Source organism: Vombatus ursinus, unplaced genomic scaffold, assembly GCF_900497805.2.
Source record: "Vombatus ursinus unplaced genomic scaffold, bare-nosed wombat genome assembly UNPS02014770.1, whole genome shotgun sequence".
NCBI classification, from domain to species: domain Eukaryota; kingdom Metazoa; phylum Chordata; class Mammalia; order Diprotodontia; family Vombatidae; genus Vombatus; species Vombatus ursinus.
Genome location: NW_020954548.1, coordinates 22202340 through 22218932, shown reverse-complemented (window position 1 = coordinate 22218932; position 16593 = coordinate 22202340). Strand labels below are relative to the sequence as shown.

The window sequence follows — 16593 nt, the reverse complement described above, 5'->3', positions numbered from 1 at the left end:
AAAAGAAGAAAGGAAGGAAATATATTTATGCTCTCTGAATATACTAATTTTCAACATTGGCAACCTTTCCCCTTCTAGCTCAGTAGCAGAGGTCAGGTACACATACCCTCAATGCTGAGAGTTTCACTGAGAGCTGATTAGTAAGTAACACACCAAGCAATCCGTTCAGGGGTTTGAAAAGAAAATGAGAAAAACAACAAGAAACAAAAACAAACCAACAACATCCAAAAAAAAAATTTAAAAACAACCCCAAAACAAAGCAAATGCAAAACTGCAAAACACAGGTTTAAATCAATGCAATAAAAAATAGGAATCAAGATGTAAAATGAGAGAATACTTACAAACTTCAAGTTAATAGACAGATTGGACCCCAAAACTTCTTTTCCTTAACCTTTAAAAACTATTCAGAACTCCCTGTCCTCTTTGCACTATTTAAAATTGCTGTGATGGTCACTATAAACATAGTTTGCTTAGTACTGTATTAAGTACTGCACAGACCCTGCGAGTGTCTTAACACCCCCTGTTCCTGAATGAAGAGCAGATGCCAGGGTTATGTCATTCCTACCTCTGACATAAAGATTAGCAGGGGCAGAATAGCGAGTACCAGCGCTGTTGGTGGCAACACACTCATATTTTCCTTGGTCGGATTCTTCACTCAGTTCAATTTGGAGGGCGCCTGTATGGATATAAAATATATTGCCAAAGAGGCGGTCAGAGGAGGCCTTCTCAGATGAGAACTCTAAACCCCTTAACAACATGAAAAGCCCTGAATGCGAAGGTCCACTCAACGTCGGTTCATTTTCTTGCTAAGGTGCACAGACAGAAAATGATGCGATGAAAAAAAAAAACATAAATAGATTATTTTCTTTCAATCATCAATACTAATACAGGGAAACAAATTTCCACTTTTGAAACACAACTTCACTATGCAATTAACATTTTTATTTCCTAGACTATTCAAATGAAGATGGGTGAGACTGCTTCAAGGAAGTATGGCTTTTAAATAAAACAAAAGATTAAGTTTTTTTGTTTTGTTTTGTTTGGTTTGGTTTTATTATCAAAAGTGGTGCCAAAGATAGGTACTCTCAAAAAAAGCAGTTCTGGTTTTCAAGAAAGTCTTCTGCTGAAGAAAGCCAAAAATGAGCAGCAAGTACAAAAAGGCTGCGTGAAGTGGGAAAAAAAAAAGAAACCACATTAGTCATTCATAATCATCAAAATATTCTTTAAAGAAACAAAACTCCCTTAAGACATGCAGATTTGTAAGAAAAGAAAGACAGTTTCCCATAACTTACAATCTTTTAAGTTAACATTTGCTGAAAAACAAAGAGTAGTTGAATTAGAAGACAAAAAAAAAAGTTAAAAAGCATGGTCTAGGCCAACAAGGAAGAACCAACCAACCACTGCTTGAGAACCTCAGGAAGGTCCCCTTAAGACACCCATCAAAATCCACTAGTGGGATTAGCAGTGTGGTGTCACAAAACCCCAAGAAAAATACGAAACAAGAAAACACTGCGTCAGAGTATCAAAAGCCAGCAATACCACATACCACCAAGAATACTGAGTCATCAATGTTTTCCAAAGCCTGAAGAATAGAAGATACAAAAATCCAGAGACGAGTAAATTCAAGAAAAAAAAAAAGGACAAGAGGGAAGGGGGGAGAAGCATTGCTGTCACATCTTAGGAAAGTGGGATTAGGTGAGGGTGGGAAGAGTCTTTTTCTTTAATTTTGATGATGGTTAAAGAAAAAAGAATCAAAGAACAAAATCAAAAACCCTTTTGAAAGATAAAGACAAAAAGAAGATATTTCCAGGTTGTCTTCTGCATGTCTGCAACTGTTCTCCAGACCACCTTGGCTTTGGTCCAGAACAAGAACAGCTAAGGAAGAAAAAAAAATGATCTTTTTTTTTTTCTCCAGTTGGACAAAAAAAAGAGGAAAAAAAGAAAAAAGGAAAAAGAAGAAGAAAAAGAAAAAATAAAGAGGGACAGATGGTACGCTGTGACTGGTCTATGGCCAACAGACCTGGATATGCTTTCTTTGAAGCATATCACAAATTAAATTATCTTTTTTTTTTAAATGAACAAAACAAAAGAGAAAGGAAAAAAGAAAATTAAAGGTCACAAGATGAGAGTCACTGATCATAACCAAACAGGACAAAGGAAAAAATAAAGATGACAGACATTTTTGCATGTTTTCTTTAAACAGGACAAAGATGAGAAGGATGAAAGGACAGAAAGAATGAGTAAGATCATTCTGTGAACGTTAGTTCAGCACTCTTACCTCTTATTGGTGTACCACCTGGGTGGATAATATGAATGCAAATAAGATTAGAAAGAAGAAGCATTAGTACGAGAAGAAGGAGGCTAGGGCTTTGGAAGAAGAATCAAATTAGATTTACAGAATTAAATAAGGTTTTAAAAAGAAACTTGAATTACTATACTGGTAAAACAGGAATATATTAGATATTATTATTAGGTTATAAAAGCAAGTTGCATTGTACCACAAAAAGGCAAAAGGCCCAATAGGCAGCATAGCCTGTCTCAAGATTAGCAACTGAATTCTTAGATCTTAGGTTATATCTACATAGGGTTAGAAATATATTGCATAGGCCTCATATGCCTTTAAAAAGACTTTACAATAATAATTTTTCAGAAAAATACTGGATAATTTTTTAAGTGTATATATAAATATATATATAGCTAGGCATATATATATATATATACTATATAGGATATACTGAAAGCTATCTGAAAACAAACACTGCATTTGAGGTTATATAATGCAATTTCTAGACTGCATTTATGTGATACTTGTGTATTGTTTCTGCTAGATAAGTGTTTCTACGACAACATTTCTGTGGAGGTGTGCGTGTGCGCGCCACTAGAGATCTGGTGACTACACTGACTGTTAGTAAAATGCATGCCATGCATTTTAATAATAATAATAATAATAATAATAATATTATCATAATATTCTGAATATGGAAATTAGTGGGGGTGAAGTGCGCTTCAGAACTAAGCACTTACCAATAGATTCTGGAGATTTAAATACGGAGAGAAGAAAGACAGCATAAAAATATTATTATATTCCTTATAATTTGGCACATAAGTTTTCAGAGTTAAAGCTTTATATACTAAATAATCTATGTCACATGTGAATAATTAATTCTTAATTTACATTAACAGGTCAATCTACACAATTCTGCTGACAACAAGCAAAGAGGCAGTTAACAAGACGATTTAACATCACAGGACAGGTCAAAAGCTGAGAATTCTGGGAAGACAGGCAGTTAAGAACTATTCTATACCAATATTATTATTACTAATGCCAAGGTAACAGCTTATTTTAAGTCCCCGTGACACTACCTGGGGATAGGTTTTAACACTTATGAAATTTAGAATTATCTTTTTTCCCCCTCTAATCTAAAGAGAACAAAAGAATAAACCTGGGGGCTGGGGAGGAAGGAAGGGAGAAGGAAGGACTAATGGGGGAAGGGCAACGGGCAAAGAGAGAGAGAAAGAGCGAGCAGCAAAAGCTGGAGTCTACACCAAAGCAGGCTTCTGTAGATCCAGACACTGAGGGGTTCAAAAAGCTTTTGCGTGGGCGCACACTACTGTGGCTAATATGTTAGAAAATTCTTGTTCAGAGGGGGAAAAGGCCCCTTGCTTTCATGGGTTATAACAGAACTTTAAAAAATATATCTGGTTACACATGAGGGAAAAAAAAAATCTGTGTTTTATGTATTAGTGAGAAGAAAGAAGATGTGTCCAAACTTGCTAAGCTTTGGAGGGTTCAAATATGGAAAAGACAGCATAAACCACACTTTTTGTTAATTTGTTTTTAGACTCTAATATGAAAGTTTAGATTGTAATGGAAATAACCATTGGTACTCCTTGCAAGTTCTGAATGAAGTCCAATGTTGAAATAAATTTGTCAAAAAAAAAAGAAAGAAAGAAAGAAGAAAGAAAGAGAAGAAAATGGAGTCACCAAATACTGCCAAAGAGCAGTTAAAAAAATTATCAAAAAATACAGTCACAGCAGTGAGCAATGTGGAATAAACAGAAGCTGCAAAACAGACAGAGAGAAAGAGAGACAGACTCTGAAACAGGCTATGACAACATCACAGAAATGGACAACACATTAAATAACAGAGAAGAAAAGAGGAAGAAAAATCATTACCTAAAATTAAAATAAAAGAAAATAACAGTGAAAGGGGGGAAAAATCTCTAGGCATTAGTTGAAACAGTAACAAGACTCTACCTGATCGTAACTGTTTGATGCGTCCATTGTTGTTACTTGTGTCCACCGGTAAGAAATCTTTGAACCAAGTGATTTCTGGATCTGGGTTACCGCTGGCTGCACAGAGCATGGTGGCCGTGCGAGTACGCTCAACCACCTTTAACTGTGGGCCCATGTCTATGGTAGGGAAGCCCCGGGGAATCTGATCCTCTGGAACACACACAAAAAAAGACAAATATACATTAAACAAACTCAATTCAACAAGCCTTAGTTTTAGAGATAAATTGATCTGTATTCATTGAGTTTCCTATCCTGATCAAGGAGTATATAAAGACTCCACCTTCCTAACATCACTGAAGCTTAGCCTCTGGGCTCTAAGATGAATGATAGATGGCAGAACCCACTGTTCCTTTTATAAGGACGAGGGAGAACCTCAGCTGAAGATTCCACTTGAAGCTCAATAGGTAGAGGAAAAAAATAATCAAGAGAAGGGTCAGCAGCAGTGAGCAATGAGTACAGAGCATCTAGAGATATTTGGAGGCATGAGTATCCCTGTAGCACTGGAGATTTGAGTTGTCTCTTTACAAATAACTTAATATGTACCCCTTTATACATGTCCCTCGGTATGTATTTCCTTTGTAGGTATACTTTTTATTAAGTTGTTTTAGTGACTAACGTGAAAGTTGTGGATTTTAATGGAAATAACCCTTAGTACTCTTACATATGTACCCCTCAGACATGTGCCCTATGTACGTCTATTCTTTCAATTCATGGTGTGTATACTTGTGGGAAGAGTGTGTCATATATTTTTGGGGGGGACATGGTAGTCTACTGTTGTTGTTTTTTTTTTAATTGGGTGAGATAATTCAATGCCTTTACTTTGAATGAACAGTATTCTCTCATTGACTTGTGAAAATAAATAAATATATACAACAATAAATATACACAACAACAAATAAACAATACAAACAATAAATTATTGGTGGGGGCTAATGACCGATAGGTTCGATAGGATGAAGACAAACAATATATACTGAAACAAGGGAAGCTTTTCCGGGGTACTTTTTGTGCATAAAGTGGTGCCCCAGGAACAACATAAAACATGAAAAAGATTGGGGTGGGGCAAATCAAAGAGCCAATCAAAGTATGCAATGAAAATTTAATGAGGGAAATGACAATTTTATATGTGGGAATCAAAAAGGCTTCATGAAGAAGTGTTATCTGACCTGGGCTTTAAAGGGAGTTTAAGAGGATTAAAGGGATGGGGAAGGAATATATTCTGGGTTTGGGCAATAGACATTAGATGCAGTGAAGTAGGAGACAACAGGTTGAACAACTACGTAATGCAGTTTGAATGAAACACGAGTATGTGAAGGGTAGTTATGTGAAATAAGGCAGAAAAAGTAAGAGAGCCTTAAATGCTAAGTTAGGGAATGTGCAATTTATCTTATTGACAATAGAGGGCTAATGAAGGTATGATGTTGCTGTTGTAAGTAGAGAAGTGACGTGGTAAGACTAGTGTGTTAGAAAGATGTTTTTTATCAGCTGCATGCTAGATGGAGTAGAACAGAAATGTTTAATTCTTGTCCAGTAGATCCTGGAACCAGATTAAAATGTAATTGGGAGCGGTTTCATAAATTAAATACAACTACAACATAGATAATGTTAATTTGAGGTTTTCCACATCCAAATGTAGAGGTAGGAATTCTTCTCTATTTGAGTTTGGCACGATTGATCTAGAATATTAAGAGATTTGAGGCAGAGAGAATAGTTAGTAACTTCTTGAAATAATGTTTTTTTTCTGTCTCTTAAGGTACTTCCACATTCTTAAAGGTTAACAAATAAAAATCCCCAAAATCTAGATCCTCCTTTCCCCCAGACCATCCAAAAGACAATTTTTTTTTAGTCCTTTCTCACCATTCTCCCATCAAAACGTGATTTTGTGTCTTAAGAAATTACAATTAAACAATTCCCCAAGTATATTCCTAACTCATGGCAGTTGATTGGCAGTGGGTCTAGCCAAGAATTTTTAAAATCACACTCTGTGTAACCACTGGAGAAATTGAGATAGGCACACTAAAATTATGCAAAACTGCAATATGAACAAGACACAGAGTGAACACTTTTGTTCCTCAAAAGAGCTGTGTGAAACATTTCAGGATTCAAAAACATCACAACTTCCATTCAACCAATGGCAGCTATAGTAATTAGATGGATTTTCTTTTGCCACCAACGCAGTAGTACAGCTAGGTTACAACTAGTTTGAATAGTGATTCCCTTAAAGTCTTTGCATCACTTGAATTCTCACGGCATATTTCTATTGGGCTGGAACCAATGACCATAGTTTACATAATTATACCTTCAAGTATTACAAATTCAACTATGCGGAGTCACTTCAGGTCATTTATTTATTTGCACTAATCAAGACCTAGTGGCAAGCTTGTATAGAAGCATGGATTCTTCCATGGGAAGTGTCAGAATCATCCCATGGGAACTGTTCTGTTTTCATTTTGTTTCTTGTATGTGTTTTCCAGTGTATTTGAATGGAAACATTTTGTACTGTAGTGGCTGGGATTCAAAATACCTGAGTTAGTCTCTATCAACTACTGGTCATCTGGCCTTGGGTAAGTTACTTACACCTCTGAGTCTCAGTGTCTCCATTTGCCAAGTGAGAATGACTGCACCTACATGGCTTAACTCACAGGATTCTTGTGAAGACTTGCCTGCTAAAGTGTAAAGTGCTATATATGCTTGAGTTTCATCATTCTAAACACTTTAATACTTTAATGGGTTGTTGATCATCAGAGGGGTACTCTCTGCACTAGTGCAGGTCACAATTCTTTCCCTCTTGTTCTAAACTATTTGTGTCCATGTCTCTTTATAAATCCAACACAATAGAGTGATTCATAATATTCATTTTTTATAAATTTATTATATATTTTTAATTCTTCCCAACCCATTGAGAAGGCAAGCAATATATCAATTATACATATGAAATCACGTAAAACATATTTTCATAATAGCTATGTTGCAAAAAAGCAAGAAAAATAAAGTGAAAAAAATTAAACTTTAATTTTCACTCAGGATTCATCAGTTCTCTTTCAGGGATGTGGATAGAATTTTTTATCGTGAGTCCTTTGGAATTATCTTGGATTACTATATTGATGAGAGTAGCTAAATCTTTCGTGGTTGATCATCGTTACAAAATTGTTGTTACTGTGTACAATGATCTCTTGGTTCTGCTCACTTCACTCTGCATCAGTTTATATATACCTTCCTAGCTTTTTCTGAGACCATCCTGCTCATTATTTCTAATAGCACATATACCATTTGCAATTCTTCACCACCACAAAAAGAGCTTATTTTTGCACATAAAATCATTTTCCTTTCTCTGTGATCTCTTTGGGATATAGACCTACCTAGCAGTGGTATTGGTGGGTCAAAAAGCATGCACAATTTTATAGCCCCTTGGACGTAGTTCCAAATTATTCTTCAGAATGGTTTGTTCACAACCAGTTCACCAGTTCACAACTCCACCAACAGTGCATTAGTATCATTGCTTTTCTATATCCCCTCCAACACTGTCATTTTCCTTTTCTGTCATGTTATCCAATATGATAGGTGTGAGGTGGTAGCTCAGATTTGTAATTTGCATTTCTCTAGTCATTTGGTGATTTAGGGTACTTTTTCATGACTACAGATAGCTCTGTTTTCTCCTTCTGAAAACTGCCTGTTCATATTCTTTGACCATCATCAATTGGGTAATTGCTCTTATTTTTATAAATTTGACTCAGTTCCCTATATATTTGAGAAATGAGGCCATCATACCCTTTAATATAATAAAATTATTATAATACTTATCCAGTTTTCTTCATAGAATTATTATGAGCACCAAATTAAGTTAGCAACATCTATGGTAGTAACACAGTACTATCATACTATAAGAAGCAATGAAAAAAAAAGAAAAATTATGAAAATTCCGGAAAGACTTGTATAAACTGATACAAATCAAAGAAAACAGAACAATGCATACATTGATCACAGTAACATAAATGAGAACACTAAAAGGCATTATTATTCATATTAAAGGCAAAAACCAATCTAGTTTAAGGAGTCAGATGAAGATGCCCACTTCCTATCTCTAAGTAAAGAGATAGGAGCCTACAGATGTAGAATGCTGCATACATAATCAGATGCAATAGCTCTGATGCTTGCTTGCTCCCATTTTTCTTTATTACAAGGAATTTTGGTAAGGAGTGTTACTGAGATGTAGCAGCAACAATAAAACATTTTTTAAAAAAGTAAGGCTAATGTGATAACCCATGTGACAATGCTTTGTACATTTTAGGGACTAAAAGAATATATATTTTTTTAATCCATAGTTCATCCCCAAATAACTCTGACAAAATGAATGCTATAGGACTTTGTGGAAACCTATACTTTTGTGACCTATCAGTCAAATTAATTTCTACGGATTATTTGAAAGTGTTCTATACCCATTGACAATCTTTTAGTCCTATAAGCACAATAGCTACTCTGGAATCTGTAGATAAAAATGGCCTGTGGGAAGAGACCCTAAAGATGTATACCAGCATATACATGCATATAATACCATATTCAAAGAGAATCACAAGATCATTTGTTTTAGAGCTGGGAAGAACTCTTGGGGTCATATTAAGTCAAAGGTGTTCGACACAGAGCCAGCTGGCACTGTAGCCTGCAACAATCCTGAGTTTAGTCTGAACCAGATTAAAATGTAATTGAGAAATATTTAACAAAATAAATAAAAGTAACAATAGAACACCGAAAATATTAACGTAGCTTTCTAAGGCAACATGCGGTAACAGGGATCTTTATATAAAGTTTTGTGGCCCCTTTTTAATTTCATTTTGATATCACTGATTGTTCAACCTCTTCCCCTTTTACAAATGTGAAAACTAAAACCCATAGATGTTAAGTCACTTGCCCAAGGTCACAAAGGTAGTTATTCGTAAAAGAGGATTTGAATCCAAGTCCCCAACCCTAAATCTCATGCTCCTCCTAATGTCCCATTATGATTCCCCAAGGACAAGAGTGGGAAATTATTCTGGAATTGCAAATCTAACCAGAGATTACCTCTCAAGGCACACAAAAATTAGCAGAGAGAGATACCTAGGAAAGCAGGTTATGCTAATAATAACAATCTATTCCATTTGAATTTCATCAGGCTGTTCTTCATGGCTATAAAGGTTTTGTCAATGCTTTTACATCTATGTAGCAGGTTTAATATTGCTTAAAAAAGAGAAAAAAAAGATCAATAGCTGCTATAGCATGCAAGCTATATTATCAAGCATCTTGCCTAGCAGCTATTGACACATACTGCTTCAAAAGATAAAAATAATTTACTTGGAGTAGTCCAATGTCAACTAAATTACCTTCTTCACCTAGAACTAAGGGATATTTTCAAGGAGACTTTGCACAGCTTATAGATTTGTTTTTTTCACCGATTCGCCGCCCCCCCCCAATCCCTCCACCACCACCACCACCACCCTCCACCCTTGTTTAAAGCCAGATTCAAATTCCCCTCCTCTAAGAAATCTTTCCTGGTAATATCTTTTCCTGCCTTGGACTTTGCACAGATCAATAAATCAACAATTGAGGATCAATTAAAAATCAATCAACAATAAGAAAGCACTTACTAAATACTTTTCTATGTGCCAGGCACTGTGCTAAGCATTGGAGATAAGATAAAAGGAAAAAAAAAAACAATGTCATTCCCTCTCATCACTTATATTAGCCCATACTTAAATGTTGTTTATGAATTTATTCTGCTTTCTTTTGGACTATAGTTCTTTTTGTGCCATATCATATTAAATTGTAAACTCTAAGAAGGCTGAAACCCTATTTCAATTAAACTTTGTTTCTCCCCCAGTGCCTAGCACAATGCTCTGCAAATTGTAGTAAAAATTAATGTTTGAAGATAGACTTAGAAATGAGTGACTTGTCTGTCACCTTTTCATCTTTCTGACTTCTTCACTGCATTAGAAGGAAGTGCCCAGGAGCAAAGGTTATTTTGTACTTTTGCTTATTTCGTGGATCACCATCACTAAAAATGTCATCACCTAGAATCCATATTTTTTTTTTGCTAATGACATTTCTCTCCATACTAAGCTAAGTTAGCCCTTGGATAGCAGACATAGTAATAGTGGAGTCCATTCTAGAAGCCTCTTCAGTTCAGTGGGACCTACCAGAACTTACACTCCATGGACATAACCAAGACTACCTTCACAACAAGAGAGTTTGTTGAACCAAAGTGAATTATTTTAAAAGCTAGTTAAGCCTATACAATGATATCAAAACAGCATCTCAGAGTTGTGGGGATGTTTCTGTGATTCCTCAGTGCTCATCATCTCCCTGAGGTTACTTAATCACTAGTAACATTAATGTGTATAACTATTGCTCTGGTAGTCACTATTTTTCATCCGGATTTGCATCTCTCTTTAAGTGCCACAATATCGGCAACCAATCAATAGCAGGTATCAAAGGCTTAGATTGTTGGACCACTTCTTCTAGGCTCTTACCAAAGAAATTTAGATTTAATAACCATTTATAAGATGTGACGTCTTTACCTTGGGAATCACTGACAAGGTTTGACTTGTGACATGCAGAAAAACACTCTAATGCATTTGCATGACCTCTCTTTCCCTTCTAGGCTCATAAAGAACACTCTGGAGCCCATTTTTCATATACACAAGTGCACAACAAAGATAATCTATCTTGCATACTAATAGAAATAGAGTATGTAAAGAGCTTTCCTTTCTTATTTTTAATAAGGGTAATTAAATTCCATCCGTCCCCCTTATGCACAGAACCTCTTTCAAAGCACCCTCTTCATTAAATTTTCATGAGAAACATCACAATGTAACAGATTCAAATAGTCAGAGCTGTTATACTTTGACAGTTGTGGCTTGTTTCCAATTTGGCTGTCAGGTATTTGGCAATAAAACCCAGTATTCTACATAAAACGGACTGGAGAAATAATGAAATTTCTAATTGGAATGCTTATCTCAGTGGGTATAGTTTATAAGATGTTAATTGCTTTTTCCCCTTTTAAATTTATTAGTGATTTATACAAAAGTATCTCGACTTTGATGGCATCATGTTTCACAGATCCTCAAGTGTCTGGGTTCTGGAGACTGGGGAGTCCAGTCAATACACTGCTGTATATTGACCACATAAACTGGGTGGGGTAGGATGAAAGAACAGTCATCAAAAATTAACAAATTGTCAATAAGCTGGTAACTTTAAACTTCTAGATGAAGTGAAAAGAAAAAAAAACATTTTGTCCTATTCATTAATGTTCTCATTAAGCTTTAAACTGCATTACTTACCACTGTTCCATATTAATATTCAATCATGCTGAATTAGCTACTAATTCATCAACAATTTAAATCAGACTTGACCTTCACAAAGCCATTTGGTCTGTCATTTCGAGAGGCCATTAAAGGGCAGATTACTTGTACTTGTGCTTAGTGAATCGGATAAGTAATACATATTTTGTTTGGAATGGCAGCTACAATAGACCTGGAAATAGAGCACATTCTTTTAATCTGTTCCATATCTTAATGGTATATCCTGATATTAGACTCCAAATTCCATTAAAGGAAAGAATAAAAAGGTGTGTCAGCATTTTTTCCCCATTGAGTTCTCATTGCTGTAAAACTTTTGTCAATGTCCTGACCTGCATGGGAAGCTAGTGAAAAGTAATGAGCAACATGAAGAATATGAATTTACAAGACAGGGGAAAAAAATGCCATGGGGCAATTTTACAGGCTTTCATAGAGACTCAAATTAATCTAATATTTTTTTTTAGTATCTAGTATTTAGTATGTGCAAGGCACACTAGAACTAACTGCTGAGGTAGGTACAAAGTTTAGTTAAGATATTCTCCCCTCTCTGCCTTTGAGGACTTTCTAGGTTAGTAGGGGGTTAAGATATAGAAATAGATAATTATAATATGTAATAAAGCATGAAAATGTGTTAGCTACAAAACAAAATGAATTGTTAGGTCTCAGGGAGAAGGTACTTGCAAGAAGAAGTCATCTGAGAAGGCTTCCTTGAACAGGTAGTGTCTTTAGTTTTACAAGGGTAGATAGAAATTCAGGAGCTATAAAAGGATAGCGAGGCACAAGAAATATCATGAAAGCAAGCAAAAAGACAGGTTGGTACAATATGTGTTCTAGGGGCATGGAGCAGTCCACTTTGGCTGGAGCACAGAATAGATGAAGAGGTGAGGCTGGAAAGAGAAGGTAGCTGTAAAAGAACAAAGTGGTCCCTCCCTAATAATTTTCACAGAGTGGGATCCATTGAATTGCTTTATAATGTTCTTTCATCAATAAGCTTAATAAATATTCATTGAATAAATTGATGAATTATTGTGGTTAACATTGGTGCCATATTTTCTGCTGTCTCCTCTGGATTAGCATCAGTTCTGTTTGCAGAAAAAACATTCACAGCTTATCAATAGCCAAGCATTTCCCCACCAAAGTTCTGGCAAAGGCACTTGTAAAGTGAGATGTAATTTATTCTGGAGAAGTTATAGCAAAGAATGGGAAATTTTACAAACACTGATGACTTCAATAAATACCAAACACTTGGTAGTTCCTCCTATTCCTCAGTCCACATCAGAGCCTCCAATGAGGCCTTTTACAAATAACAGTTCTACAGTTATGCTAAAAAGTAGCTAAATAGTTCATGTGCATTAACTCAGCAAGACCACTCCTGGCCAAAAAATCCAAAGAAGAAGACAATAAAAGGTTCACGGAACTATTGATAGCAACTCTCTTTATGGTAACAGAAAACTGGAAATAAATTGAGTGCTCTCTGATTACAGAATGACTTAAAAAGAACCCTATGGTATATGAATGTAATGGATTTTTGTTGAATATAAGAAATTATGGACATAAGCAACTCAGAGAAACATGGGAAGATTTGTATGAACTGATCCAGAAGAAAATAGGTCGAATCAAAAGAACAAAATAATACCTTCCTCATGACAAAAGTTAGAAGAACATGAGAGAACACTGTGTATAATGTCCAATGAATAGGTTGTTTTCTGCCTAATTGTTTTCCTTTATCACAAAGGACAGTTCAGGCTAGGGGTAGGAATGACTGATGGAAAGACAAAAGACATCAATAAAATGTAGTAATTTTTAGGAAGGAAGAAAATTAAGCCCCTCCTCCAAACTTAAAATAGTCTTAAATCTTAACTTTTTGTAAGGACAGAGATCATCCATAGCTTCTTTTTCTATTTTAATTCTCCATGAGACCTCTTGGTAAAAGCACAAGCTCAGGAATTACTTACTTAACTGACCTTCTCCATAAAGCCGTCTCCATCCACTTTGATCGACCCTGATCTCCCCCTTCTCTGAACTTCTCTGCTTGGCTTATAGGCTGTAATTTAGTTAATTGCTTACTAATCCTTTTATGTGTATGACTTTGTCTCTCAGACTAGATAAATGTTTATTAGAGTGAACCAAGTAATGAGTAGCAGGAACTCTTGCCTAAATTCCATTCTATCTCCCCTCTGGCCCAAGAATAGTTGTTTCCTATCTTTTCTTCCTCTGATTTTATAGGAGAACAACACTTCTTGCCTGTGTTGCCAAATGTATTGCCTTGCTTTCTGGGTCTGGCATTTACTTTATCATTTAGCCATACAATATACCAACATGAGTCATTTTACAAGGTGATTTATGTCTCCTTCATAAACTAGCTTTCAAGGTTTTATTTTTTTGTGTTTTGAGTTGAAGCAAGCACTCTTTTAAAACTAAACAGATGGAAATAATCAGTTACGTCAAGTACAACATGGTACAGTAAGAAAAGCCATAGATTTCAAGCCTGAAGCCCTAGGTTTGAATCCCAGCTCTGCTGTTTATTGCAGGAGAAAGCCTAGGAAGGGACATCACCTCTCTAGGTGTCAGTTTCCTCACCTGTAAAGCAAGGGGGAGAAGATTGGAATAGATGATTGCTAAGGTCCCTTCGAGTTCTAAATCTGATGATTTTATTTATTCTTATAATTGTGTGAATGACCATTTGCTGTCCTAATATACATAAGATATGATCATAATTCAATATTTTATTTTCCACTAGCTTTCCCTTTTTCAGAAATTAATGAAAATCACATTGCATAAAATAAGGTCTTCAGATGCCATTCTGTTGGTCATGTCTAGGTAAGTAGGATATCAGTTAATGACCTTTGTCATAGGTTGGTTAATGCTATCTGAAATAAATTTACAAACTAGAATTCCAAAAAACATGATAGACAAAAGCCAGATGGGGCTCTCAGGCAGGATAGAACAGTCTCTTTACATTTGTTTATTGAATTCTTCCTTTTTTTTCAAAGAGATCTTCCTGAGGTATCTCTTCCACAAAGTTTCCTCTCATTCCCCTATCTGAAAGTGTTTTTCCCCTATCAAAGTTGTCCTATGGATTTCTTCTTTACCTCATTTTACCTTCAAGACTATAGATTTAGAGACAGAAGGAACCTAAACAGCCACCTGGTTAAATCCCTTAATTTTCCAGATGAAACCTGAAGCCCAGAGAGGATAAGTAATTTGCCCAATGTTACAAAGGTTATAAACAGCAGAAACAAGATTTGAACAAAAGTCCTCTGACTCCAAATTCACTATAACCTATATAAGGCAGCAGTAAAATACGGAAGGCTAAGAAAGCTAATGCAATCATAGATTATGTTAAGAGGGGCATCCAGGCTTAGGAAGCGATGGCTATACTGCTGTACACTGCCCCGATCAGAGCACATCTATAGCAATGGATTCAGTTACGGGTTCCATTCTTTAGGTAAACTAAAGAGTATCTACAGGAAGCAAATGAAGGGCTTTAACTTCATGTCATATTATTAAGTGAAAGAACTTGTATGTTTAACTTGGAGAAACACAGCCACAGGAAACATATTAGCTTTCTCCAAGGACTATATATGTTTTTAAGATCAGACATTATTATTATTATTACTATTATTATTAATCCTAAAAGACAGGACCAGGAACAATGAGTAGAAGTTGTAAAGGGGCAAATTTAGGCTTAATATAAGGAAAAATTTCCTATCAATTATGGCCATCCCAAAATGGAACGGGCTGCTTTAGGAAGTAGACTTTCCCTCAATGGAGGTCTTATTTAAAATATACACACACACACATACACATACACACACAGAATGGCCACTTAAAAAGTATGTTGTAGGGGAGATTAATGTTCAAGTACATATCAGAACAGATGACAGCTCAGGCACCCTTCCAACTGTCAAATTCTATGATTCAGGATATAGTTTTGTACTCTAATACCTGAATTAATAATCATCTATTGAAGGGAATTAAATTTCATTTCTCGCTGCCATTATCCTACTTTTAGAATAATTGTGTACTTGGTAGTCAAATTAACAAAAAAAAATCAGAGTTACTTACTATTGAACCCAATACTGATTATTTCCAATCAGTGAGTAGAACAAAAGGACTCTGTCAGAACAAAGACAGGTCTCCAGTAATTGGCAATTAAAGACTTGAAGATGAGGCAAACAAGTTTCATTCATTTTCCTCTGAAGAAATCAAGATACATTTGTGATGTGGGAATATTTTCTCACATACTTAAAGTAGTAAGCAAGACCTATGATGACATATGTCTTTTTAATGGCTTAATTGACAAGAAAGATATAAAGGGGGAGAGTATGAAGAGTGAAGTTTATCTTCAATAAGAACTTAAGACATTTATGGATAATATATAGGAAAAATATGGTAGATATTCCTACCTGTAGAGTATATTATGCCACAGAAGTGTAAGTAAAAGACCTTATATTTTTGATTCAAAAGATCTATATCATGATTAATATAACATCTGGGATTCAAATGACTCTATACAGTCCCAGAGTTCCATAGTACTGTCTAATAGAAGATTCTTAAGGTTGACATTATCCTGTGAGTGAAAGAACACACCTTACCCACAATAAGAGGTGATACAAAGAAAAATTTTACTCATACCCTCTCAAACAGGAAATGTCAAAACACACAGAGGGTATCTTTATGATAGAATATTATTTCTAAATGAGAGTTCTTCAAAGCTTACAAAACATGCATATTCCTTTCTTTGAGTCCAAAATTCAAGACCTAAGATGTCTCAAATAGTACAAATGAAAACTTAATCCATGCTTTCATGTAATTTGTTTCCATTGGCTTCCAATGACATTTGGAGGATTATTGTTTTTAATCCTCAAAAAATTAAAAAAAAAATTAAAGCCCTCCTTAGAAGGTGCTACTTACACAGAATTATTCAGATAAATGGAGGCACGCAGCATGACCTAACCTTGTAGT

At 35.4% G+C, this 16593-nt stretch overlaps 1 protein-coding gene across 1 annotated transcript in view; it reads right to left on the bottom strand.

The window, feature by feature from the left end:
- PTPRD (protein tyrosine phosphatase, receptor type D) overlaps positions 1-16593 on the bottom strand; it is a 462091-nt gene that overhangs the window by 212415 nt on the left and 233083 nt on the right. Inside the window, exons 4-5 of the mRNA XM_027863069.1 lie at positions 4259-4447; positions 566-676 (exon numbers count right to left, since the gene is read on the bottom strand). Coding sequence (XP_027718870.1) covers positions 566-676; positions 4259-4447 — 300 coding nt within the window. The remainder of the gene's footprint in view (positions 1-565; positions 677-4258; positions 4448-16593) is intronic.